General features: G+C 35.9%; 2 protein-coding genes across 2 annotated transcripts; one reads left to right on the forward strand and one right to left on the reverse strand.

Moving 5' to 3' along the window:
* The first annotated feature begins 1,272 nt into the window (after positions 1–1,272).
* On the forward strand, positions 1,273–5,316 carry LOC115422936 (uncharacterized protein C1orf194 homolog). The gene is made up of 5 exons (XM_030139570.1): positions 1,273–1,438; positions 4,561–4,677; positions 4,754–4,869; positions 4,962–5,060; positions 5,191–5,316. The coding sequence occupies exons 1-4, from the start codon at positions 1,358–1,360 to the stop codon at positions 5,056–5,058; spliced, it is 411 nt and encodes a 136-aa protein (XP_029995430.1). The 5' UTR covers positions 1,273–1,357; the 3' UTR covers positions 5,059–5,060; positions 5,191–5,316.
* Positions 5,317–5,646: 330 nt separating this feature from the next.
* On the reverse strand, positions 5,647–26,425 carry LOC115422993 (structural maintenance of chromosomes protein 5-like). The gene is given in 25 exon segments (XM_030139659.1): positions 5,647–6,072; positions 6,180–6,213; positions 6,215–6,273; positions 7,394–7,573; positions 7,759–7,878; positions 8,061–8,165; positions 8,870–8,965; positions 9,089–9,214; positions 11,357–11,479; positions 12,275–12,398; positions 12,528–12,697; positions 12,792–12,965; positions 14,674–14,806; positions 14,900–14,994; positions 15,110–15,223; positions 17,575–17,729; positions 18,959–19,214; positions 19,327–19,398; positions 20,759–20,920; positions 21,029–21,169; positions 23,345–23,479; positions 24,085–24,244; positions 24,388–24,440; positions 24,706–24,847; positions 26,181–26,425. Coding segments are annotated over 25 exon segments (3,213 nt in total). The 5' UTR covers positions 26,330–26,425; the 3' UTR covers positions 5,647–5,937.
* Positions 26,426–27,952: the final 1,527 nt, after the last annotated feature.

The raw sequence follows: 27,952 nt of genomic DNA on the forward strand, positions 1-27,952 counted from the left end.
GATGCAGAGTTATTTGAAAAGTCTTCACATAAATCAAAAGAATAACGAAACAGTAAAGATGTCCATAAATAAAACACAAATGAAGTAAAAATCACAGCGGTGGGACTGAGACTGATGATGTGTTTAGGACAGCCGGGAATTTGGTAATAGTGGCCTGAGCCTTTGTGTCATTGGGAATGAATGAATAAACATCCAACTGAACTAAAATATTTGGCAGAATTATTAGAATAATTATGACTTTAATTATGACTTAATTATGACATATTTCAACTTTGAACTTTGTCAAATTTCTCGTAAAATAAAACTCCCTTTCTTTCTTTTTAAATTTTTTAACCCTTTATGCACAGTGGTCACTACAGTGGACAGCTATTCAAAGTTGTTTTGTTGTTTTAATTCCATATCAGCCAACACAGTGGACGCTCATGCATCATCCCATACACTGATATTCATACCACTACTGTAACTTTGCTGTTCTTCATAAAACTGATCTGCACTAATATGTTTGAGTGTAAATGAATTGCTTGTTATTGTTATTAGACTGTAATTAACAGGGTTTGTTTTGGGTTTTTTTAACAATTTTTTTTTTTTTTTTTGCATATTATCTCCATGAAGTAAGTAATAACTAGTATCAGAGTATGTTAAAACATCAGATAAGCTGCATTAAAAATATTATTTCATAGTTTTCACACAGTACGTCAGTTTTAAATTTCTTCAAAAATTAAATGTAGGGTGTCCAGCTGAGTGGACATTTTTGCAACTCCATAAAAAATAGGTTCATAAAAATGTTTTCAATTGCATTGTTTTTTAATGCCTAGAGGAATAACAACACTCAGGAGAAAAAAATCTAGATTAAGGCTCTTGTAATTCATGCATGAAAGGGCTAAATATAGCTATTTTCTAGCAATAAATGGATAAACAAACAAACAAATAAATAAACAAATAAATAAAAAATGTTAAAAATGTGTCTGTGTGCAGTTTATAGCTCATTAACTTAATCACTTTGTTTCAAATGTTTTTGTATACTTATGTCTATTCTCATTACTAACATAGATTTGGAAACTAAACTAATAAACATTATTTTAAATATGTGACCAAAAAACAGAATAACTATTAAATTTTTCCATTGTCTGATGCTAAATGGACTCTTTGGTGTGTGCAGTAGTACAGTACAGCTGCCACATGAAATAGTTTAAAAACAATGAGCCTTTTAATCTGAAAAGTCATACCGGAACTTCTTTCCAGTCGCTTAGCAACCACATTGTAATCATCCGCTTAGCTTTATGCTAAAACAGAAGCTATATCTGCCAACAGTATATCTTGGCTAATTGGTGTTAAAGCTGTTTCAGTACTGGGCCACATGAACATGTCCAAACGGGATCCGTTTCCCTCCGCAAAGCTGGAGAATGACTTCACCTTCAGCGGCTTCCGGCCTCAGCAGGTGGGCGGAAAAGGCTGCGTTCACTGGGACCTACATTTTACACCAACACCCACCTGATGGCAGGACGACGTTCTACGTCTTAGTATCATCATATATTCAACAACACCTTATACAATAGTGGAGGAAGAACTCAGCTCAGTGTTTTTTCAACCTTGGGGTCAGGACCCCACATGGGGTCGCCTGGAATTCAAATGGGGTCATCTGAAATTTATAGTAAATGATAAAAAATGTTTAAAAAAAAAAAAAATCAAACTTACTAAAAATTTATATATAACCTAAATTTCGACTAAAATCAACGTTTATTTGCAACATATTATAGCAAACTGTTACATGATCAAAAACAAATTAATTTTTGCAAAAAAAAAAAAAAAATCTGTTTTGAATGTCTGGGGTCACCAGAAATTTGTGATGTTAACCCTTTCGTGCATAGTGGTCACTGCAGTGGACAGCTATTCTACAGCTGTTCTTTTTATATTCATGGGTTTTATTATTTTAGTTCCATATCAGCCAACACAGTGGACACCTATGCATCATCCCATACACTGTAATTCATACCATTATTGTAACTTTGCTGTTTTTGATAAATCTGATCTGCAGTAACATGTTTGAGTGTAAACCAATTGCTTGTTATTGTTAATAGACTGTAATTAACCATTTTTTCTTAAACAAAAAGGTTGTTTTTTTGTTTTTTGTGTTTTTTTTGCATATTATCTCAATAACTAATATTAGAGTATGTTAAAATTTGACAAAACATCAGATTTGCAGCATTAAAAAAATTATTTCATAGTTTTCACACAGTGTATAAGTAAATACATGTTTCTTTGCTTCAAAAATTAAATGCATGATGTCCAGCTGAGTGGATATTTTTGCAACTCCATGAAAAATAGGTTCATAAAAAAATTTTCAATCGCATTGTTTTTTTCATGCCTAAAGAGGAATAAAAACACTCAGAAAAATTAACTTGGTTAGGGTCAAAAGACGGTATTCAAAATCTCTCTGAAGGGACATTTTAGAGACAATTTGACCCACATTTTTACTTTTAAATTCATTTTTGCTTTAGTTGGACAATAAGAGATTATCCAAAACAAGGAGCTACTTTATATTGAAATAAGTGTTGGAATGGCAATCAATTAAAGTTCGCTCTCTGATGGGACATTACTGCATTTCTCATAATTCATGCATGAAAGGGTTAAAATGAGGTCACGAGCCAAAAAAGGTTGGGAACCACTAGTTTAACCCCTGCATTCAAATGTGCACACTGGTTTCAGATGCTTGTGGCACAATATTTTATCAGTTTGAGGAAGAACAGACCGTACCAAACAACCTTAAAAAGGAGATTGGGAGCAGTTAATGCACTGTTTTTCAACCTTGGGGTCGGGACCCCACATGGGGTCTCCTGGAATTCAAATGGGGTCACCTGAAATTTCTAGTAATTGATTAAAAAAAAAAAAAAAAGACAAAAAGCTTACTAGTAAAAAAATATGAGTTGACAGACAATCAAACCATAAAAGACATGACAAACTGTGAAGCTGAAACTGAAGCACTGTGGTTCTGTTTATCTTCAAATGTTCATTGTGGTCAGTTTCAGATGCTGCAGCTCTTTCATAATTCATAGTTTTAGTTCTTGTTTGTTCAGTATTAATTGTCAGCCTTGTAAATCCAAGCTGGACTGACTGTACATATCCTGACCAAGGAAAATCAAATTCTCCCTTTGTGCAGTAATCTCCACCTGGCTTTTCTGCCTCCGTCCATAATAATATACATTATATAGACTAAATGTCATCTAAAATTAATGTTTATCTGCAACATAGTATAGCAAACTATTACATGATCAAAAACAAATTAATTTTAGCCAAAAAAAAAAAAAAAAAGTCAGGGTTGCCAGAAATTTGTGATGTTAAAATGGGGTCACGGCCCAAAAAAGGTTGGGAACCACTGACTCAGCTTCTTTAAAATCGTCATTCTGAAGTAAAATGACCCCTTTAGGTGTTTTTATTCATATTTCTGCTGCATTCATGTATCAGTTACAACATTCTAACCACTGACAGGAGAAAGGGAAAAAATATTGGTTATTTCATTACATTAGTACCTTTCACTGCATTTGATATATTTGGCAGCAGGTGACCATTTATTCATTGAAGGTGATGTGTGTGTGAAGCAGCAAAATGAGAAACATAATGAGTAACTTTGACCAGGTCCACTTTATAACAGTGATGACCGGGTCAGAGCATCTGTACAACTGCAGGTCCTGTTGTTTGTTCCTGGTCTACGTAGTTTTAGTACAGACCAAAAATGGACTAAGGAAGGACATTCTAATCTCAGGCTAGTTGATCATCTATGGGAGGAGTTGGACAAATAAATCTGATCCATGGAGGTCCACCTCTACTTCCTGGACTTCAAGGATCTGCTGATAAGGTCTTAGTCCAGATACATCAGCACACCTTTAGAGGTCTGGTGGAGTTTAGGCCTTGGGTCAGAGTTTTTGTGGAAACAGAGGAATTACACATATTAGACAGTTGGTAATAATGTTGCGATCCTATATACTGTATGTTCGACTCACATTTGGAAAGTACAAACCACTTTACATTGGGAATGTCCAACAAGTTCTGGAGATGTTCAGATCCAGTGATTCATCCCAATTTCACCTTTGTCAGAGTCGCTCATATCCATCCTCTTGTCCATTTTGAAGTTTCCAACACATTGACCCTAAAGTCTACATGTTCACTTGCTGCCTAATCTCTCCCACCCACCGACAGGTACCTTTGGAATGAGAAAATCTGATTGGCGCATATATTCATGTAAATATTATAAATATGCATGCAGTTTAACTCCTTGATATACTCTTGGCTAGTTAAATCTACAGCATTTCATCACATTCTACAAGATCATGTTTTTGCATTGCAGTCCTATCTCTAAAAATCAACTTGTCATGAGCTTAGAAAAACAGGCCTGTTTTCAGCTATGGGACAATGGAATTAAAAAAACTAAAGACCAAAATCAAATGTAATGGAGTTAAAGGTACAGGTTTTGTACATTTGCACAAAATCTAAGTATTTAAGTACCAGTACCTTTTTATGCAATGGTTACTACATTTTGTTCTATTCTTTTCTTTATCTTTGCAGAGAAAAATAAGTGATAAACCAACTCACCTTGTCCAAACTGAAGAGCCCTGGAGTCGCCTTCATGACAGAGCTACAATTTCCAGCAGCCGGCGCAGTGTTAGACATCATGAGCATCAGGTAATAAGCCCTGTGGACAATTCAGATCGGAATAACTTTCCAAATTTCACTGCATCATTTTCCCCCCTGACTTTAGGCTCCAAAAGACAGCCTCGATTTTCATTTAAAGACCATCTATGATCAGCACAAGGACTGCTTCAGGAGCAAGAACCAGGTTTTATACCAGAAAGAGACCATCCCTGAAGACCACCAGTGGGTGTTTTGGCATTTATGTGATACCACATTTATGATTTTGAAGTAAAATGCAGTTGACAGACTCAACCCTGATTGTCTGTACTTTCCAGAAACCCTGACAAGCAGGATCCTGTCGTCAGTGAATGGGAGGAAAACATCAGAGTGTGGATTGACCCACAGCGACGCTCTATTTACAGCATTAAGTAAAGGTGCTTCAGTTACACGGAGATGATTCCTTATTTTAGCACATGTAAAAGTACAAACACGTTTAAGCCTCATTGCCACATTATTGGTGTGCTGCTCAGTGCTCAAAATATCAATGTTTTTTTCCTTACATAGGCCTTTTTGATTTTGAGCTTCAGCTTCTTAAAGTATCCAGTCAACATGAAGCCTTCAACATTACCTGTAACATCAACATCAGAGCCTGTTGAATAAAAGGGTTCTTTAACTGCTTTTGTGTACGACATTGGTCATTACAGTTCCTGCAATGAAAATAATACACTTACAGGTGATGAATGTGAAGAAACCACATAGGAATTTTAATTATATTATGTAAAAAACTTAGTCCCATAAATAAAATATGATGGGCAATAAATCACTGTGTAATAAATATCATCTGTCACCTAAATACCGATTAATTTTGACTTAGGAGTTCTTAGAGTATCACTAATGTTTAAGAAATCAACCTGAGCAAAAGAAGGCCTGTTTGAAAATCTATGAAACTGTTTGACACATATGATGTGTGCCATCGTGTAGTGTAGTCAGCAGTATAATCAACACAGTTTCAACAGAAAATCTAAAGCGACAACAGAAAATATACATTTTATTTGAATATTGTATTTGAACAACCACAGATATTCATCCACCACTCTGAAGGAGCAGCAGTAGTGGAAAATAAAACAAGTTTGATCACAGATCAAAACTAAATAATTCAAGATTTTACACAAACATTTATAAATTGAAACCCTCTCAAAATATTAAACATGGCAGGTTCCACATGAAATAAAGCTGATAATAACAATCGCTCGAAGTCAAACATTTCCGAGCAGAACTTAAAATGATACAACGGAGACAGATCAGGTGGATTCACTCCTTGGCTTTTCTTGCGAGACACTGTTTGATGAATGCCTTCTCGTCCCACTGGCATGGGGGAAGCATGTGGGGGCCGTTGTGGACAAACAGGATGGTCATCTCCTCAGCGTACTGCAGATTCTGCAGCAGCTGCAAATGAGCACAACAGGACAGCAAACACCGTTAAGATCCAGCTATTTACCAAGGCAGCTCATTCAGAACCAGGTGAACACACACACACGCGCACACACACTTACTTTGGGTGTTATAAAGAAGTACTGGGATGTTCTCCTTGCAGGCTGTGCGGACCACGATGTCAAAGACTCTTCTCTCATTTATAGGATCCATTCCCTACAGATGGACACAAGGAGGTTTAACAATGACATCTGCACTAACAGTGAAAAAAAAATCCACAGAAGATAAGGAAGTCTGTGCTTGGATTTGTTTTCTAATGCCATTATCCTCAAATCATGAGTTAATTAGTCTGGTGCATTTATCAGTAATCCATGATCTCACATGTTTCACTAAAAGCCATTTCTACAAATTGTCGAGATATCAGTTATTCACTGCTGATCTGTGATAAATAACTATACTATATAGAAATAATGGGAGGAAGCTGATGTGTGTTAATAATTGAATTCCAACAGCTCTACAATGAGATGGGTTTATTATGGTTTAATACCATCTTATTCCCACATTGACTGTTAACATCACAGACGGAGCTCACTCGTACTCACACTACTTCCTGTGCTCCAGCCTTTCAACATAAGAGCACCCTGAGTTACACCCTGAGTCTAAACACATTAGTAGTTATTTTGTCAGATCTGGAATTTTTAATTATAATAATAAATGATTGGATTTCTATAGTGCTTTCCAAGGCACTCAAAGTGCCTTACATTTTTGATTCATTCGCTCTCACATTCACACACTGGTGATGGTAAAGTACATCTCTATCCACAGCTGCCCTGGGGCAGACTGATGGGCTGCCAATCAACGCCAAACCACCACCAAACATTCGCACACCAGTGTGAGTGACACAGGAGTACTGGAGGCAAGGTTGGTGAAGGGTCTTGCCCAAGGACACAACAGTACAACATGACTGCTCTACCCCCTGAGCCACAGCCGCCACTATTTTAGGGCGATATTAGCTCTGATCCACTCAAACATAGTAGGTGATGGAAATGGACATTAATGCTAGATACCACTCACTATAAAACAGAACAGAGGAAAAAGCAATCTGTTCAGAGCAACTGTCAAAACATGATGTGAACAGCAACTGCAGATATCAGTGGGTTATTCTAAAGTGAGAAAAAATATGACAATACCCTTTTTGACATAGTTCTACACTCATGAATACATACTTCTATTTTATTCCAGTGTATTATTTTCAGGTAAAATTTTTTATTTGTGAATAAAGAACCTCACTAAACTTTCTTCTATCCTACTCTCCTTTTCCAAAACACGATCCTACCTGGTTAATTTCATCCACCACTCTGAAGGGGCAACGGTTGAGCTCCTGCAGGGCCATCAGGTAGAGCATCGTGGAGACACTACGTTCACCTCCGCTCTGATGGTGGGGCGTCAGCTCATGGAGCTGAGTGTGGCTGTGGAACTTCACCCGAATCCGGATCCCATACTTGTCATACTCCTCCTAAAGTTGATGAAAGAATGCATTTGAAAAAGGGGCAAAAATAAAAATCCTAAATGGTCAAATCATCGGATGATGAGTTGAAAGGATTAAGGAACTAATTTAGGTTTATGCAAAAACCTGCTGCAATGTCAGATCAAGTGTCAAGTGTGTATATATTAATTCAAAGCCAGTGAATCTGCACAAACCTCGTTCTCCGAGTGCAGATCGACCTCTCCGGCACACTGCATGGAGCGGAAGAAGTCACTGAACCTGTCATTGATCTGTTCCACCAGCTGCTTCAGAGGGTTCAACCAGCGATCCTTTGCCTGAGACGAGAACAGACCAGAGTCACTACATATTATACATTTACACAGAAAACTCACACTGAAAGAAATCAGACTGTTCTGATTAAATAGGCCTCACCACATGAAAGGGAAAAACTAATGACACGTCATCAAGTACCAACAGGGAGACAGTTTTGTTAAAGTAAACAGGAGCATTTGTGCACCTCTGATATGTTCTGTCGGTAGGCATTTAGGGTGTTGTTCTTATCTTGTAGCTCCTTCTCCAACTGTTTGATCTCTTGCTCTCTTCTGTTGTACTCCTCCACAACCTTTAAACCACAGACAGTAAAGAGGGAAACATTTACGCTGATGATCCAAACCAAACATGGAATCTAACTAAACTCTACCTTCCTTTAAACCAGTGATTCTCACCTTACCTGGGCAAAAAATAATGTTATGAAACAAATTCTGTGCTTTTTTTTTATTTAGCAGAGTGCCGTCCATTCACACTCCCCAACAGTAGGTGGCTGTAATGCACTATAAGGCTAATTAACACCAGACATTTTACAGCATAAGACCCAAAAGTTTCTATTCTTATCATGGAGAAAGTCAGGTAGAACAACAACTACATCAGATACGGAGGACAAAAACCCCAGGCCGTTTAAAGCTTGAATAAGTCACTGAATGCACTTTAATTTTTAATAGAGTGCACTTTTTAGTTTTGGCTAAATTGAACCCAATTAGGTGTAAAAGGGAATATTTCCCTCTTTAGCATCGCCACCTGCTGGTCATTTTGGTTTATCATTAAACTTGTCTTCTGCGTTTTCAAACTGTGATACTCTATTTTCTCAGGTTCAAAACACACCACCTTTCCATTAAATAAATTTGAGTTTAACTTTTATCAATTTGGGTCACGGCTTGCCATTAAGGGGTGATAGTGGGTCCTGAAGCCAGACCAGTTGAGAACCACTGGTTTCAACTACTCATCTTAAACGCAATTAAAACTTCAGCAGAGACTGCGATGTGCTCTCACACTTTCGCTGAGGCTAGTGAAACACTCTGCTCTGGAATGTTCCTCATTCAACATGGCATCGATCTCATCTGGAGTGTCGGGCAGTTTGCTGAAAGCCTGTGAAAATACACACACAAACGTATGGAAAAAGATGTATTTATGACAGTTTTTGATTCCTCGAGTCTAAGGTGATCCAGTAAACACCACAGATATCTGTTTTTTTTATTAATGAACACTGACATTACGTAAGTCTTCAGGTAAAGACTGATCCCCCTGCATCCGACAGATCTCCTTCGCCCTCTTCAACAGGCCTTTGCATTGTCCTGTCAGGTGGATCTTCCTCTGCTCCAAACGGGCGCATCTTTGCTGCAAGAACACAGATATCCCATGGGTTTATTAAGGACACAGTTAAAAAAAATGAAATGAACAATGAAATAACCAGAATCCTCACACATTTTACAAAACAAAATGTCCGGGATTTTAGATAAAGCCCCCTCAGTTGTGGGGTGGGATAGGATATTAATGGAATACACACCCCTGGACTTTCTGACCTGTATTATGCACCAAAAGATCAACGCCTCTGAAAGAATATGGGAACCATCCCCAAACTATGTTAATCTGAACATATCTACTATGATGACAGGAGCATTTGTGTAAAAATGGCCCTAATTTTTTTTTCTTTTTACCTACTGCCCATTGTATTCTATACTACATAATATATATTGTACCTCTCATATATATAGATTTTTTTTTTTACCAGTTCCTGCTTGTATTTGTTCTATTCTGTTTTATGTGTGTTTAAAAAATAACAAAATAAACACATTAACAAAAACAGTCACCACTGACATAATTTGGCCATTTTTTTTTACCTTTAAGCATATTAACTAAATTGTACTTTAATCTGAATTTTGCTGTTTTCATCTTGTGATCCTGAATGTTTTAACTTTTTGATTTAGTGCATTAAGTGAATTTTGCTGTAAATATTGGATGACAAACTTCCTTTTGTCCTATATCTAATATAAAAATTAACTAAACACCAAGTTTTTAAAATTCATTTTTCATATTCATTTTCAATACTATGAAAAATTATAAGCTATAAGATATTTTTTAGGATGGAAACAATATAAATTAGTCAAACAACAACACAAAACAGGTCATTACTGTCACTGCTCCAAAATGTTATTTCTTTCACTGAAATGACATTTCTGTATATACAGGGTGGGGAAGCAAAATTTACAATGAACATTTAGTTGTTTTTTTCTCAGCAGGCGCTACATCAATTGTTTTGAAACCAAACATATATTGATGTCATAATCATACCTAACACTATTATCCATACCTTTTCAGAAACTTTTGCCCATATGAGTAATCAGGAAAGCAAACGTCAAAGAGTGTGTGATTTGCTGAATGCACTCGTCACACCAAAGGAGATTTCAAAAATAGTTGCAGTGTCCATAAAGACTGTTTATAATGGAAAGAAGAGAATGACTATGAGCAAAACTATTACGAGAAAGTCTGGAAGTGGAGGAAGCAACAAAAAAACGTACCAAAGCTTTTATTAAAGCTCTCAAATCCAAAATCCTAAAGGATCCAACCAAATCCATGGGAAACATGGCAACTGAACTTGAGGTAGATGACAAGACCGTTAGAAATGCAGTAAAATATGATTTGAAGTTAAAATCTTACACAAGAACACCAAAACACTTGTTGACAACAGCAACAAATCCAACTTTAGCAATTTTTGGGTATCATGTTTATGGCCGCCTTCTAGCCCAGATCTAAACCCTCTGGATTATGCTATTTGGGGCGTTTTAGAACATGCTACCAATAGAACATCACACAGCAATGTCGACTTTCTTAAAGATACTGTTAAAGAAGAATGGGAGAAGCTGTCACCCGAATATCTGAGGAACACTTGTGCAAGTTTCAGGAAGCGTGTGAAGGCAGTTATTGAGAAAGGAGGAGGACACATAGAATAAAAACATTTTCTATGATGCAAATTTTCTTGTGGCAAATAAATTCTCATGACTTTCAATAAACTAATTGGTCATACACTGTCTTTCAATCCCTGCCTCAAAATATTGTAAATTTTGCTTCCCCACCCTGTACACTGCCTGAATTTCACAGCATTTCATTGAAAACAATCTGTGGCTTGAGTCTTACATTTAATATTTGGAGTGTATTTTAGTGTTATTTTTAGTTTCGTATGTAAATATTTGGATGATATTTCAGTTTTAATCATCAGTAGTCAGTTTTGATCCCAAAACAGCTCATTTTGCTGACCAGTTTATCTCTCTATTTTTTTAATGTGACTTTTTCAAAACTTTCAATTCAATTTGTCCAAACTTTAAACTTTCATGACTTTTCGCAGTTTTTCATGAACATGAGAACCTTGAATGAGAATTTTATGATCAATGCAGCAGCAAAACATACATTTTGACATTTTTTTCCTCAGTCGAGAAGATGCTTCCTGGCATGTGTATTATCGTCATGTATGTAAACACTTACATCAGTGGCCTTGAGTTCAGAGGCACCTTCTCTACAGTCATTCTCTAGCTTGGTCTTCTCAGCCGTCAGCCCCACCGTCTCCAGAGCCAGGTACACCTTCTCCATTGTCAGCTTGGCTCTCAACTTCAGCAAAGACAAATACATCAAGGAAGAAAGAACACAAGAAAAATCTTTACTTTCAGAAATTAAAAGAAAACAAACCCCTGCATTTCTGAACGTCATCAATAATCATCACCAAGCTTCTATTTTTGCAACTTTTGTAGATTCAACTCCCCAACAGCGACTCAAATACTGTTAACCAGCTATAATATTAGTTAAATAAACTTTGTAAGTTTGCCTATTTCAGTGGTGAAACGGAAGTACATGTTTTTTTTTTTTTCATTTGCTACACCTAAATACAATGTGAGCATTTCCATTTAAAGTTACTTCATACGTATATCAAAATGTGTTGAATTTGAAGGTTTGTGATAAACTGAAGAATTAAATGCTTTTTTTCTGGGTTCAATAAATTATTTTCCTTCTTAAATCAAATAAACCCTCTTGAAATTTGCTGTAAAATGCAAGGTCACTCATCTGAAAATTTGGCTTTGTAGAAATACAAGACTTGGACAGGACAGTGAGTGGACAATATTAACAAAATATAAACTAAATTAGCAAAGTGTAGTTGAACCTTAAACATCTACAGTTGTAAAACATAACACACACATTGCAGAAGTAATATTAATCTAAAACCTTTCATCATTTTACACATACTTTTACTGAAGGTTTTTAAAGCAGAACCTTTACTTGTAGTGCAACGTCTTCAAAATGTGGTCTTGGTATTTTACTCATCTAGAGGATTTCAACTCTTCACCATTACTTTTGGAAAGATCACCTCATCTCATCCTACATTACAGTGCACAGTTCAGTTTTCCACACCTTCATCTGGGCCATGAATGCACCAACAATGGCCACCTTCTGAGAATTGACATTTGTGATTTTTTCTCGTGTCTCTTCTTCAATCTTCTTCATGTCAATAGTGCTATTCTCCATCTGCTTTAGACTGAACGCAGAAAAAAAAAAGAAAAGAAAAGAATAACTCAGTGTAAAATATGCAATAACATTTATCTTAAACAAAACAGTTATGTGTACAACATAGAGGCAATAAAGAGAAAACATAGTGTATTATTACCTGTCCTGTTTGGTGCTGATTTTCTGCTCAAGTTGTCGTTTTTTGCCTTTCAGCTCAGACAAGCGCTTCTTTTCTGCCAACAGCTCATTGTCACGCCGATCCAGCGCTGAAGCTTCCTTTTGCAGGGCCTTAATCCGATTGTCAATTTCCTGCAGCCTAGACTGGCAGGCCTGGGCAAGGTGAGAGACAAAAAAAAAAAAAAAAAAACAACTGAGACCATGCTTTGGATTTTATTCCTTTTACTGTAAATGTGTTTCCCTTCACCTTCATCTGCTCCTCCAGCTGTCGTCTTTGTTCAGCGTCCACCGCTATGAAGAGATACTGGGAGGGGTGCACTGCAGAGTTACTGGTGCTGATCTGACTGGAATAATGGGATCTCTTCACCATGTATCTCTCCTCTTTAGTGTAGAATACCTTGATGTAAGGCTCCCGTATTACCTGGAAACAACACAAAAAAAAAACAATGGACAAAAAACAAAACTAAACTAAATACAGTTAAATGTGTTGTGTTGCTAGTGGAAACCTCAACTTCCTAAGGGTTCTGCCCAAGGGACTTATAAAGCTCTTTCTAATCTAATTACAGGTGAATAACATGGTCAAACATTTCAACAACAGTATAACTAATTTTATAGCATGGTAGTACACCATATTTCCTCAAATAATTGCAAGGACCTTCACATACTTTGGCTATAGCAGGTCCCAGCCCCTTATCAGGATTTATATTAGAGACAGGCCTTTAGTTCTAAAATATTGTGTTTAGTAAGTACGAATGGTCATATTTATTAAGAATCCTTGTTTCCATCTGGGTGCTTCTATAAAACTGGGTTTATTTTGGTTTCTGGCACTTTGCCAGCTTTTTTAGACCCAATAATAAAAGAGAAATTTAGACATATTTCCCCCCAGGATGTACCTAATGATGACCTCAGATAAATGCAAAAAAAAGTATACTCTTGCTCTGAGCCATCCCAAAAATTAATGAATTTTAAAAATATTGGGGCCAAAAATGGGACCAAAATTGGGACGGGAAAAACTACCTATGTGTCAGTGCATTTGATCTGGAAAACATGGCTTGACATGGTCTTACATACCACTATAAATAAAGACAGTGTGTTAAATTTGAGGATCCTAGTGGTTTTTCTAATCCAGACATACAGGTTTTTCATGAATTGGTAGTCTCATTCCAGGTTTTGCATGTAACCCATCATGTCCACTTGTGTTACATGCGGAACTTGCCCATTTAAACACAAAAAAATCGTGAGAGATTTTGCAACAACGGCCATTTTTGTGAAACACTCTCCCTTGCATAATTAGTTACATTCCCAAAATGTACCTGTGAGAGAATAAAAAGATATTCGCATAACTTTTGTGTCCTTTTTACCGTGTTACATGCGGATGTTAGTATAAAAAAAAATATATATATATATATATATATATATATATATATATATATATATACAAATGTGTTTTATCTGAAAATAGTTTATCTTTTATCTAAGTAAATATTTATTTTTAAAATAGACCCAAAGTGCTTCCCAACTTGCTTCATAACATTAGTCTACATCTGGTTTGAATTTTTAGCCCCATGTCCTGTTTTTTGGGACCAGTTTCATGGAAGCACCCATCTGCTCCTGTTTGCGGTTTTAAAAGTACTACAATTCACTGTCTACAAATGCAACATTTGCTAAAACCATCACAAAATAAAACCCTATTCTGTTTCAGTGGATGGAAACCACTCAATAATGTGAATGTAGTGTTGCCACACAAGCAAGGTTTGTTTGTTTGATTTTTTGTTGTTTATAAAATATCAATTAAAAAAAAAATAAAAATTCATGTTGACCTAAACATAACTTTTATCAGAGACCCAGTGTGTAACTGACTCGCATCATGATACAGACACTAAGAAATGGTTTAAGATAAATATACTGTACCTCATATTTGCTGAATAAAGACGACACAAAACCTATCCATACAGACACTGATTCACAGCCTGTGACATTAAATGATCATGCACAACAGAGCGGAGTAAAATATGAAACAATATTTGTTTTGTACCACAAGCATGAAATTGGATACACAATTCATGAACCGAGAACGGATTTAATTTATTTGATATTACATTTTAAAAGTTTTGGGAAACTGAGCATACCATTTTAATCATGGCTTTGGTTTGATCGTTGCCCACAGGGACGTCATGAACCCTGTACTGGTGGCAGAGATAACTCATCACCTCTTCAGGGGCATCAAACAGTTCACGCAGGTAAGAGAAGAACCCAAAACCCCTGCAAATGAAACATTAACAAAAGCCTATTAAAACATCTGAGCTAGAAGCAGAAGGTCAGGGACAAGGACATAAGTATAGAAATACTTCATACTTCATAGACTCAATACTTCGTGATGGGGGTTTAGTAGAGCAGGAATCCTCTGGAGCAGAGATGGAGTTCACTCTCAGGTTCATATTGTCACGGACCTGTGATGAAACCCAAATGATTATTGCTGAAGGAAACTGTTAGTTCTGAAATTATTTATATGTGCAGTTGGAGTACAGTGGAAAGCTCTTTTTAAACGATCTGCTGCTCCCTGACCTCAGACATGAACTTCTCCATGTCGTCTTTTCTCTGGAAGACAAATGCACGCAGGTCATGGAAAGAGATGTGGTTCTCCACATACTTAGCGAAGCCACTATCTCTCACATTGATCTGAGGAAGAAGGAAACGGGTCGAGGTTAGAGCTCAGCAAATAAATCAACAGTAATTTCACACCATCAACACAAAGCTGTTGCTTTTTTTTTAACCAATATGTTTACTGATTTCGTATGTAAAATAGGTACATGGATATGCAGAGGGTATAGCTATTTCTCTCCAGGTTCATTTATTAGTTGTGATAAATCATTATTCTCAAGATATTGTATAAAGCGTCCTCACACTTTATGAAACAAGTGCTGTTTACCTTTAAGTATAAAAGTCATTTTTTCCAGAGGTAGACAGAGAGCCAGTTCTCTGAACCACTGTGTAACACCCGGTTTGCCCATCTTTTTCCATGTCAAACCAATCACTCTTTTTGTCTGTAGAAGGCACATGTTAAGAAAGATTTGTTCATGCTGTTTTATGTTATGCCCCTCTGGGTAAAGACCAGGTAAAAAAAGTTTTGGCTCTCTGTCTAGTCTGATTGATAGGATCTCCTGATTATTAATTTAACCTCTTCCCAGAACTCCCCCACTCTAGAACACGGCCATAAGCAATGGAAGAGTGTACCCTTATCTTCAGTGCATCTGGTGCATAGGTCTGGAAAAACTGTAGCTTTTTACATGAAAAATCAATGTAAAAACCTACAGTTTTATAAAAGAATGAAGTAATCCTTTCAGATGTTTTACACTTACTTTTACACTTGTTGGTGTCAAAAAAATTAGACCAATAAAATCTAGAGTTATCCCCCGGTCTCCACAAAAATCACACAGCTATACTCATCAGTGACATTTCCTTGTTTCCTAACTTGAGTAATTTAGTGAAAAAATATCAAATGTTTTTCTACTTCTGTTCCGGACAAGAACAGAACACAATAGTATAAAATGCATTGCAGTTGGTGAAAAATATTAAAAGGTTTTCCAGCTACGCTCCAAATATTGACAGATGGACAGACCAGCTGACTTTAATAAAAAGGACAACTACATCCAGTATTATCATGTCCCCAAACCCAGAGATTTTTGCATGTCTATACATGTATTATATGAACACATGTACACCAGGCTGGGCAACAAACAATAAAGCCAAATGTCAAGATATAATTGTATATTTTGATACAATTTATGCAACATTTTTATACAGACTTTTCTTGCAATTTAAAAGGGGTATTTTGTTAAACCCACTTTTATTAGTCTTTGGTTCATTTATTTGTGTATTTGGACCCTAATAGTTCATAAAGTTTGAATTTGAACTCTCCAGGTGCTGCAAAGCTATCTTTATATTCATTTTGGCAAAAATTGAGTGGATTTCTATTACCTGTTTTAATTCCCTTTTAATTTGTTGCATCTATAACTAGTTATGTCACCACATTTGCACATATAAGGTCAAGACGTCCAACAAACATTTCTCCGAGTACGACATAATTGTTTGTCAGCAGCAGCGGTTGTAGTCCATACTGAAAATATTTCCAAACTTGAGCCGATTACCTAAAATGTTCAGTTGTTGGTTGAACGGGACAGAGCAGCACAGCCAACAACCTGGAGGGGGTGGGGCATGGCTCATTTGCATTTAAAGGGCCAGCGCTCAAAACGACCTTTCTGGTGTCATTACTCAGAAATAGGGTTGAAGATGGACCTGTGGAGTTGAATTAATGAAGAATTCAGACCCAAGCATAGCATTTACAGTTTATGTAGACCACAGGGAAATGTTTTAAAATGCATAATTCCATTTAAAAAAGCTAAACATCACTCCTTTAAGTGTTTGCTGCTCCAGAGAAACAGCTCCTAAACTGATTTCCATTGTTCCTCTAACAGTGACAATAAAGTCCTATTCTATTCTTAATACTACTGCAACAAATGTTTTCATTTTGTCTTTAGGAACAATGCTTAAATCTATGTTTACAAAATGCAATAGGGTTTGTTTTTAATCTAATTTCACTTTATATTTACAATTTCTTTTCATTATGTTCCACCTCTCGATTTCTGAAATATTTATCACATTTTGACCACAAATGTTTATTTTAAACCACAAGTAACAGTCAGCTCTTTTTTTAAGTTCTAGAAGCATTCCTTTCCATGATTTTATTTAATTTTTTTAAGCTTCAGTCTGAGCTCCATCTACAAAACACTGATTCATTTGTCTAATTTTAAAGAGAGCGTTAAAACATTTGAATTAAGGCTTTTGATTGGATATGTCTTTTCTTTGTTTGCAAATGCTTTTATTATTGTAAAACTGTAAGGATGTGACTGTATCACTGCTGTCTTGGCCAGGTCTGCCTTGAAAAAGAGACCCCCGCCATCTAAAGGGGACCAACCTGGTTAAATAAAGGTTAAATTAAATAAATATAGTGTTTGTTCATATAGACTCACCACCAGCATTAGTGGCTCATGGACATTTCCTTCAAACAGGTGTCGGTTCTGTCTGAGCCACTGCAGGGCAGCATACGTGTCCTTGTGACGACCCCGCAGCTTCTCTTCTTTTGCATTCATAATATTATTCATGTCATTGAGCTTCTTCTCCAACACTGGCAACAAATGAACAAATGAAGATTAATGTTCAGTTAAATATATTAAAATACGTAATGTTAATACTGATTTTAATACTGACCATAAGTCTTCTATTAGTTTAGAAGACACCTATGATAGCTCTTCAGTTTTCATTCTCTTTCTAACCACAGGCCTAGATAGGAATGTTTGCTCTCAGTCAGTTTCTCAATCCTGCATGTTTTCTAAGCTACTTTGTCTCTAACGATACCACAAGATACAGCATAACCCAACTCCTTAAAACTTCCCAGGACAACTCCAAGGTCTTGCATTCTTTCTGTTTGTATCTTATTTTCTTTTCTCTGCTTAGCGACAGCGTCATACATCATATTAACCAATCACATTTAAGCTTAGCGCAGGCTACTATAAGTTAGACTGACTTCCAGGACAGGTCAGAACTGACTTCTGAGAGAGGGCGAAGCTTCGTTTGTCAGTTTCTCACTTGTGCACAATAAAGGAAGGCCTGACTGACAACCAATCCATTCTCCACGAATTTCTTTGTCGTTTACGCCTCCACGACAGTAACCGTACATCATTTTAAAGAATTATAAAGTCTAGGACTGACACATGTTGTGGAGCTCAACTGCAACAACCATCACATCTTTAATCTTCTTAACCCATAAAGACCCAGTGCTACTTTTGTGGCAGTTCCAAAATAGTTTTTTCTCTGTATTTAACTTTACTTAAGTGAAATATAGCCATTTATTACAAAATTATCCTCTGTATGTCGTGTTTTTCAGTGAACATCTGGTATTTTCCTATATTTAATTCACTGATCATGAAGATGCATTAAAGCTCAGAGTAAAGTGGATGGTTATTATATCAAAAACAACAAAAACTGAAGAAAAAGTGACTTTTTTCAGCAAAGCTATCAGTAACTGAACATAAAAATAAGTGCCTCCATCCACTGTCATTGATCCAGCTCTATGGGTTTTACTGGTGAATCAATGTTGTATAAGATGATGTCTTTTCCATGTTCAATACGGAGCCTCTGAACATCAAAATGGGTCATATCTGATGACCATGAAAAGATGACAAACTGCATTTTACACCTTATATTTACATGTATATATAGGATTAGTGGATCAACAGGTATTAAATAGTTTAGATCAGTAGATGGTTTTGGTCATCTGTGGCTGTTTGGGTCTTTATGGGTTAAATTAACAGTTCAACATTTCAGTACTTTAAGTAAACTGTCATAAACTCATACTTTTGTACTCAGCACAGAGGTTGTCTTTCTCCCTGCGGAGGTCTGCCCTCTCTCCTTCGATCTTGGCCTTCTCCACCTGGATGCGCCTCAGCTCCATATTGACTTCGTTTATCCGCGGCGTCACGTCTGGTTGATCGGCCACTTTGGCGAGCTCTGCCTTCAAGTCCTCGATGTTCCGCCGGGTGTTGCTGATTCGCTTCTGGTGGTCTTCCTTTTCCGTTTGCTTTAGTCTCAGGTTTTGCTTAATGTCTTCGATCTGTAATGAACAGAGTCATGTATTATGAGTGTACGCTACAGATCAACTCTGTTCAGTACAGGCCGTCAGTTCTCAGCATCACTTTTTATTAAAGGAAAATAAACCTGTGTACCTCTTTATGTTTTCGGTCCAACTGATCCTGCTTCTGTTTACACTTCAGAGAGGCTTCTTTGATGGCAGCGGTCTGAAAAACATCCATTTCATCTTTACTGTTATCACCATCTCAGAAGTATTACATTACTGTACTTTATTCTTCAGAATAAAACTATAATTTTTAATCACATTGTTATATTGACTTTCTCATTAATTGTTATGCTGCTTTCATATGCATCAAAAGAATATTTAGTCAAAGAGCATATATATATATATACATATATACATATATACATACATATATATATATATATATATATATATATATATATATATATACATATATATATATATATAATATATACATATATATATATATATATACATATATATATACATATATATATATACATATACATATATACATATATCATATACATATAACATATATATATATATATATACATATACATATAATATACATATATACATATATATATATACTATAATATATATATATATATATATATAAATATTATACATTATAATATACATATATATACATATAATAATATATATATATATATATATATATATTATATATATATATCCGGCAGGACTCTTGAGTGAACAATAATCTGTTTGTTAGGATGTCCTGGTTTTCAGTGTATTCTGATTCATTTCTAATATGCATCTAAACAGACTTTCCATCAACTCTTAATTTCTAGCATTTAAACTAAACTGGCTGATGTGATTTTAGTTCATCTTGATTCATTTAATTTGACTTAACAGATGAAAGTAAAAAGAAAAGATTTTCAATATTTTCACTGAGCAACTCAACCTTTTAATTTTGATTTCTGCAACACACTAAAAAAAGTCGGGATAGTTGTGTATAAGTGATGGCAAATTGTTCATAAAAAACCCCTTCAAAAATCAAAATTTCTCCAAACTGTGAACAAACTTTGTTAGACATTGTCCCAAAGAAGCTACATAAAAAATTGAAATGAATCTGACCAGTAGTTTTGGAGAAGAAGATTTTGAAATGTAGACATTGATGACCATGAGTTTGTCCCTTCAAGGTCACTCAAGGTCAAAGATCATGGACCCAAATCATAGTCCATGTATGACTTCCTATCAACGCTCAATAGTAACTATATTGATATCGCTAAACATTTCCATGCTATCCAGCCATATCAATTTCATGTTAGCCATCAAAATATGGTCCATTACAAGTAAAGGCAAATGTTTAATAGTTAAAAAATTCATCAAAAATCAAAATATCTAAAAACTGTGCAGGAATTTTGTAAACATTGTCCCAAGGAAGCGACATCTAAAATATGAAATGAATCAGACCAGTAGTTTCATGACACAACATGTTTGAAGAAATTGCTAACGAAGACAACGTCTGTCTGGGTCTTTTTTTTCCCTTCTAGACATCTGCTTATTCTGACCTTAGCCTTTATTTGTGCCTCCATTGGCTTCAGCTGACTGTCAATCGCCTGGATTTTCTTCAGCATGGGGGCCTGGGCCTGCCTCAGGGCAGAGAGCTGCTTTTTTGCATCCTCTCGTTCCTTCTTCACACCCTCCAGCTCCTCACGGGTGGTCTCGTACTCCTGGTAATGGAGGGAAGACAAGGCACATTTTCCACTGAGAAAATATGAAGAAAAAAAACTGTTTTCATCTTACCAATTTATCTCTGTGTTTTTGTTTAGACCACTCACCACCCATGGTTTCTTCTTCTCAAGCAACTCAATCACATCCAGATGCCTTTTCTTTTCATAGTAGCGGTTCACATCATGTTTGTTCCTCTCATTCCTCTGCTTAGCCTTCTCCAGAAAGTTGGCCTTTTCTTTTACACCGTTCTGAAAGACAACAAACCACAAGAAGGTTGGAAATCTGCAAGAGTTTTCCCTTCCATCACCAGACTGAGACATAGCACCTACAGTGGTTTTGCACAGTGCCTGAAGTGCAGAAATAGAAAAACTATGCTGAGTTTGCTGCTGCTCTGGAAAAAAATACACTTTTAAAAAGAAATGGTCATCTGTTATTCAAAATTAGGCATTTGTTTTTTGAAGATTCTCTGGATTTACATACTTCCTCCATGTTGATGTGTATTTCTGTTTTATGTATAACTTGTGAATATGTATATATGTATTTATCATATACACACACACACATATACACATATATATATACACACACACACACACATATACACATATATACACACACACACACATATACACATATATACACACACACACACACACATATATATATATATATATATATATATATATATATATATATATATATATATTATATACACATACATATATACACATATATATACATATATACACATATATACATATACATACATATACACACACACATACATATATACATATATATATATATATATATACATACATATATATACACACACACACATATATATACACACACACACACATATATACACACACACACACATATATACACACACACGCATCTATGTGTACAGGGTGGGGAAGCAAAATTTACAATGAACATTTAGTTGTTTTTTCTCAGCAGGCACTACATCAATTGTTTTGAAACCAAACATATATTGATGTCATAAACGAACACTATTATCCATACCTTTTCAGAAACTTTTGCCCATATGAGTAATCAGGAAAGCAAACATCAAAGAGTGTGTGATTTGCTGAATGCACTCGTCACACCAAAGGAGATTTCAAAATAGTTGGAGTGTCCATAAAGACTGTTTATAATGGAAAGAAGAGAATGACTATGAGCAAAACTATTACGAGAAAGTCTGGAAGTGGAGGAAGCAACAAAAAACGTACCAAAGCTTTTATTAAAGCTCTCAAATCCAAAATCCTAAAGGATCCAACCAAATCCATGAGAAAAATGGCAACTGAACTTGAGGTAGACGACAAGACCGTTAGAAATGCAGTAAAATATGATTTGAAGTTAAAATCTTACACAAGAACACCGAAACACTTGTTGACCACAGCAACAAATCCAACTTTAGCAATTTTTGGGAATCATGTTTATGGCCGCCTTCTAGCCCAGATCTAAACCCTCTGGATTCTGCTATTTAGGGCGTTTTAGAACATGCTACCAATAGAACATCACACAGCAATGTCGACTTTCTTAAAGATACTATTAAAGAAGAATGGGAGAAGTTGTCACCCCAATATTTGAGGAACACTTGCGCAAGTTTCAGGAAGCGTGTGAAGGCAGTTATTGAGAAAGAAGGAGGACACATAGAATAAAAACATTTTCTATTATGTAAATTTTCTTGTGGCAAATAAATTCTCATGACTTTCAATAAACTAATTGGTCATACACTGTCTTTCAATCCCTGCCTCAAAATATTGTAAATTTTGCTTCCCCACCCTGTATATGTATTTATTCCTACTGGAGGCCTCTTGGGCCAGGTCATGTTTGTAAATGAGAACTCGTTCTCAAACATTTTACCTGGATAAACAAAGATTAAATAAAAAATAATGAAACCAGTGTTGCAATAATATTGCATTATGGGGTATTTGCATCACTGTGCTGCTAGGATATGTTTTGAGCCTGTTCTAGTGATTCTTTGGAATTAGTCAGCACTAAAAAGTTAAGTCAGTCCATTTAATTTTGCAAAAGTTTTTTTTAACATGTTCCACTACTACTGAATAAATAAAGCGCTGACTGAAAATGAGTTCAAATCACATTAATGTGTTTACTGAGGAAATGAACAAGGTGAAATGATGTTAAAGCAGCCGAGAAATAGCACCACCACAGATGAAGAGGCTGAAGATGGCAATGATCTGTCTTTTATTCTGTTTCCATGTTTTAAAAATGGGCAAGTTGCGACTATGCACTAGTAGGATTTTAAAAAAACCTGAGTACAGTTTTACTGTTAATGGAGCTCGAAAAAGAAATGATTATTTAGGTTTTTATCCCACCTTCTTATTTATGTTCTGTTGTGCAATCTAAAAGACTAACTGGATCGTGAACAAACTGTAAATGTTTGTATTAGTTACCTCCAGTTCCCTTTCCTTGGTGCGAAAGTTTTTAAGTTCACAGTGGTATGTGTACATCTCTGGCGGCCCCACTGACTTTTCAGTGGCCTCAAGCAGCTCAATTTTGGACATCTTGGCAAACTCTCCCACTTTTTCCTAGAAAATAAACAACCATATCAACAGGAAATTAAAAAAAAATATATATATATATATTAGATAAAATGTTGAAATGTTTCAGACTTCTCCATTCTACAGTCTATTTTTTTTTTAAGAAATGATCTGCCTCAGACAATGAATGCACTAAATCTGGTATAGCTTAATAAGATGAATTGGAAAACAAATGAAAAAAGTGCTGGTTAGCTGATGTTTTCAATGTATATGATAAAGTATTATTACACATATATATTGATTTATGTACACTTATACAATAGATTTATGAATCTTCCACTATAAAGAACCTGTAACAATGTTTTGAAGTAGATCTGGTAGCTCTGAGACAAACACTCCGTTGGAGTAAAAACCTATTCTCTCATTAATTCTCAGAATTTCTCAATTTGACTCAAGGCTGTATCTTGGAAACTAAAGCCAACTAACATTTTTGACTTAATTTCTCTTTATTAGTGACTCAAACTTGGTAAAGTTTCACTACTTTTATCCTGGAGGAATTTTACTTGCAGACCAGTGTTCTTAACCAAGCAGGAGAATAGCCCAGAACTGAAAATGAAGTGTCTTTATAATTAATAGCTCCATTACATGTTTACCTGAGGCAGAAACTGGCACAGGTTGCTGACTTGGATGTGTAAGGCTTTGACTTCCTCTTCCACTGCTTTCTGGTTGCAGTGTCTTCCATTGAGCATCCACAGAGACTGGTTGTCTACAAAAATCTCTCTGCTAACCACAACGTTACCACCACTTTTGTACCTAGAAAAAAACAAAATACAGGATTATTACTGTAGCTGTAGTAACACTAATAACAACAGCATAAATTTTTTGCTGTATTTCTGCACTTCTAAATAAGACACAATTTCATTGCTATAAACCACACTAAGTATATGTTCACTTACAGTTCAATCTCAATATTTCCTTTATTGCATCCACGCTTGACATAGAGTCCAACCTATTGAAAAGTAAATGTCTGATTTTAATAATCATCATCCACAATTAACACATTACAGTTTAATTCATTTGTGCACTGCAAAAGCAAAATAAGTACATAATGTTGCAAGAATGAAACAAGAAGTAGAAGTAATATTAAACCAATAAGTAACATTAAGCCTTGTACATTTTAACATATATGATGTATTTTAGTTTAGACAGTAGTCTTTTCAATCAAACCTTCATCTGAGAGAGTGAAGTGACCAGTTTTAGTGTTATACTTTTACCTTGTCTCCTCTACCCAAAACTGCAGTTTTTCCTGCCAGGCCCAGGCAGATGGCACATACAATACTGGATTTTCCAGTTCCATTGGCTCCAACAATCATGTTCAGACTTGGTCCAGGATACACCACAGCAGAGTCATAAGTTCTGTTATGAAGAAAAGGAGGGTATTTCTGGATTTCATGCCGTCACTGCTTTGTTTGAATTAAACTTGACAAACAAAATAACCCTTCAGATACACAAAGTAAGTAAGTAAGTAAAGCTTTATTTATAGAGCACTTTTTTAAAACAACATGTTACAAAGTGCTTCACATAAAGAAGAGATGGATCAAATCAAATCAAATTTCTAATCAAAAGTCTGAAATATCATAAAGTAAACGCCATGTATTTTTATGAGAAAGACTATTCTCTTATCTTCTAAGTCCTATTCAAGCACACTTTACCTTCCTGGGATTAAGCAGCATTAGGGCACAATAATTCAAACATCAAGACTACACTACTCCAGTTGTATTTGTTCAGTCTCTGAGTTAGCCTGTTGACTGGCTAGCTGCCATTGGAAGGATCTACCCTACTTCACCTCTTCATCGGATAAGATCACCTATTTAGTGGCATTGCTGTCCTGTGTGACTCTAAAAAGTCAACTTTACTTAAGATCAGAAAAAGAAAGTTGCGTTCAACTTTGTGACACTGCATGTTCCAGATTATCCAAGATGAGTTTTAAAGGGTTTATTTATCTTGAGAATAAGAATTTTCTCAACCCATAAAGGAACACTTCATCCAACAAAAGTGCATCTGAATACACCTGAAGATGCAGTGTTTTGATAAGAAACTAAAAGTGTCAGACAAATGTAGTTGAGTGAATAACTTCTGCAAATACAAGTTCCTCACGTATGTACTTACGTGAATTACTTAAGTAGAATTGCTTGAGTCACCTTAATGACTTGAGAATGAACGTGATTTTTTGCTGACTTTCCTACTGTAACTAGTTTGTGTGTACATATTGGATTATGAGCTGTTTGGTAGTTTAATCTACCACTGCGAGTAAAGGGAAGCTAATTAAACAACAAATATCTCAGATTTGTACTTAAATATTATATATTTAAGAAATACAAATCTGAGATATTTGTTATATATGCAACCCATAACATTTGATGGAGAATATATTCATTGTGTGTTAAGACGTGATTTTTGTTGCTAATCCCTCTGCACTAGCAGGTTTTAGAAGAGCCTCTTTTGGAAACTTTAGCTGTTTTTAGCTAACGTTGTGTTTTCCAGTGTTTGACAGCTAACTGACAGTCCAGTTTAACTTAGCTGCAGTATGCTAGCTAGTACACCTAGTCATCATAACATATGTATCAAAAGTTAGCCGCTAACATATCGCTACTTTATGCCCCATGGATTCCCATAAACTATTCTTCTTTGGGTTTTGGCTGTTGAGATTTGGTCCATTTCATTATTCCGCTGATGACTGGTAACTTACAGGAAGTTTTTCATCAAGATGCGGACTATGGATCCCTCCACATAACTTCTGTTTCCGTCATTCTCCGTGGACGTACATGACCTGCTGCGAGACGTCTGAGAGCTGCTGTGGGCATAAAGGAGTTTCTGCTTTTTGATGGGAGCAGCCATGGTGAAGGTAAAGAAATACCATCCACAGAAGGACCACAGCTGTATGCAGAGTCCAGACCTCAAACACGGACCCTCATTCTACCGCGCTTCCCTGGATGTTGTCTGCAAGGCGATTGGACACGTGCATGTCACGTGACGAATACACGCATCTAATATCGCGAGATTATCAATATAAACTTGCGATCTCAAAAATCTTTTTCAGTTCATTTTATTCAACAAGTGAACAATACCTGGTGTGTATTGTGTCTACGTTCACAGGAGCAATAAATTAAAAGAAAAAACATATCATTAAAATAAAAAAACACAAAGATTACAGAAATTCATGTTAGACTGATTTTCTTTATTAGGTAGAACTGACTCTTGAGAGAGGGCAAAGCTTCGTCTGTCAGTTTTCTCATTTGTGCACAAATAAACGGATTGCCTGATTGAAGCAAATCCATTCTCCACGAAGTCTTTGTTGTTTTCCAACCATCACAGCCCCCACCCCCTTTTTTCCCCCACATCCTATCCTCAATATAGACAATGATGAAGTCCAGGATCTAGAACCTATGGTTCCCCACAGGTCAATGCACTGATAAAACCTCCACCTAAAGTAATGAACCTTCCCTTTAGGTTAAGGAGACCTAATGAGTATGTTAGCATGTTCTCAAATTGACTTGAATACAAGAGTGGTGTTGAAGCAAAAATTGCCTCCAGAGGGTGGAGGTTTAAGGGAAATGGAAAACTTTACAATGCTGAGTGACTGGTTCTCCATTTTTCCACCTCTTTTGCATTTGACATATTGGGTAAAGCCTTAATGCTCTGTGAAACCCAATGTCTAATGTGTGAAACCTTTATTCTATTTCTGTAAGTGCTTTAAATTAAATGGTAGGGGCATTTCACTACTTTTTCAACCCCTCAAATCACCGTCTTTAAAACAGTTTCTATGTGTAAATCCTTTTTTTTTTTTTTAAAGATAATCTAGACCAGATTCAACCAAATGTAATAGTTTCAAATCTGACATTGATATGATAGGGTTTAGATTTTGGGAAAGCTGTGAAATCTTTAAACATTTTTACAAACAAAACAATGGTTTCACAAATCAAAGAAAGTAGGGTTTTAAGAGTCAGTATCATCTTTAAAATAATGGTTTTAGCGTTGTTAGTGTTGCAATACTCAATAAGACTAATTCATAGAGATCTCTTGGACAATGAGTCATTTAGTTCTAGACCACTATTGAAGGTTTCATTAAGTTACCTGTGCATTGACTGACTGGAGTTCAACATCACTGTGATTTAATGTAAAACTGTTGGCTTTTGGGCAGTACAGTGGGGCAGTCTAAATCCCATGGGCTTCATCTGTAACAGTGTGCATAAAGAGGGTGATGTAAGTTTAAGTTAATGTTAGAAATCTGCCTCTGAATCATATGGCTTCACCTCTCACACAAAGAGATTTCATGAATATTAGGTATTCATACAAGCCAGGTAAATAATTGTATGTTCCAGGGCACTAGATCCAGCAGCTTTCCTTTTCTTAACGTTTGGGCAAATGGAAAGTGTTTTTAACCAGGAGAGTTAAACGGTTAAGATCTGGACTTCCTCTAATGCGGTATGAGCAAGCGATTAAATGTCATTTTTGCAAGTA

The sequence above is a fragment of the Sphaeramia orbicularis genome, chromosome 7 (genome assembly GCF_902148855.1).
Source record: "Sphaeramia orbicularis chromosome 7, fSphaOr1.1, whole genome shotgun sequence".
NCBI classification, from domain to species: domain Eukaryota; kingdom Metazoa; phylum Chordata; class Actinopteri; order Kurtiformes; family Apogonidae; genus Sphaeramia; species Sphaeramia orbicularis.

What these genes read in the sequence shown, in the direction of transcription:
- LOC115422936 (XM_030139570.1), top strand. Translation starts at nt 1,358, where the DNA reads ATGAACATGTCCAAACGGGATCCGTTTCCCTCCGCAAAGCTGGAGAAT. An exon ending in GCGGCTTCCGGCCTCAGCAG is followed by an intron (nt 1,439 to 4,560) that starts GTGGGCGGAAAA and finishes TTATCTTTGCAG; the next exon opens with AGAAAAATAAGTGATAAACC. An exon ending in ACCATCCCTGAAGACCACCA is followed by an intron (nt 4,870 to 4,961) that starts GTGGGTGTTTTG and finishes TGTACTTTCCAG; the next exon opens with AAACCCTGACAAGCAGGATC.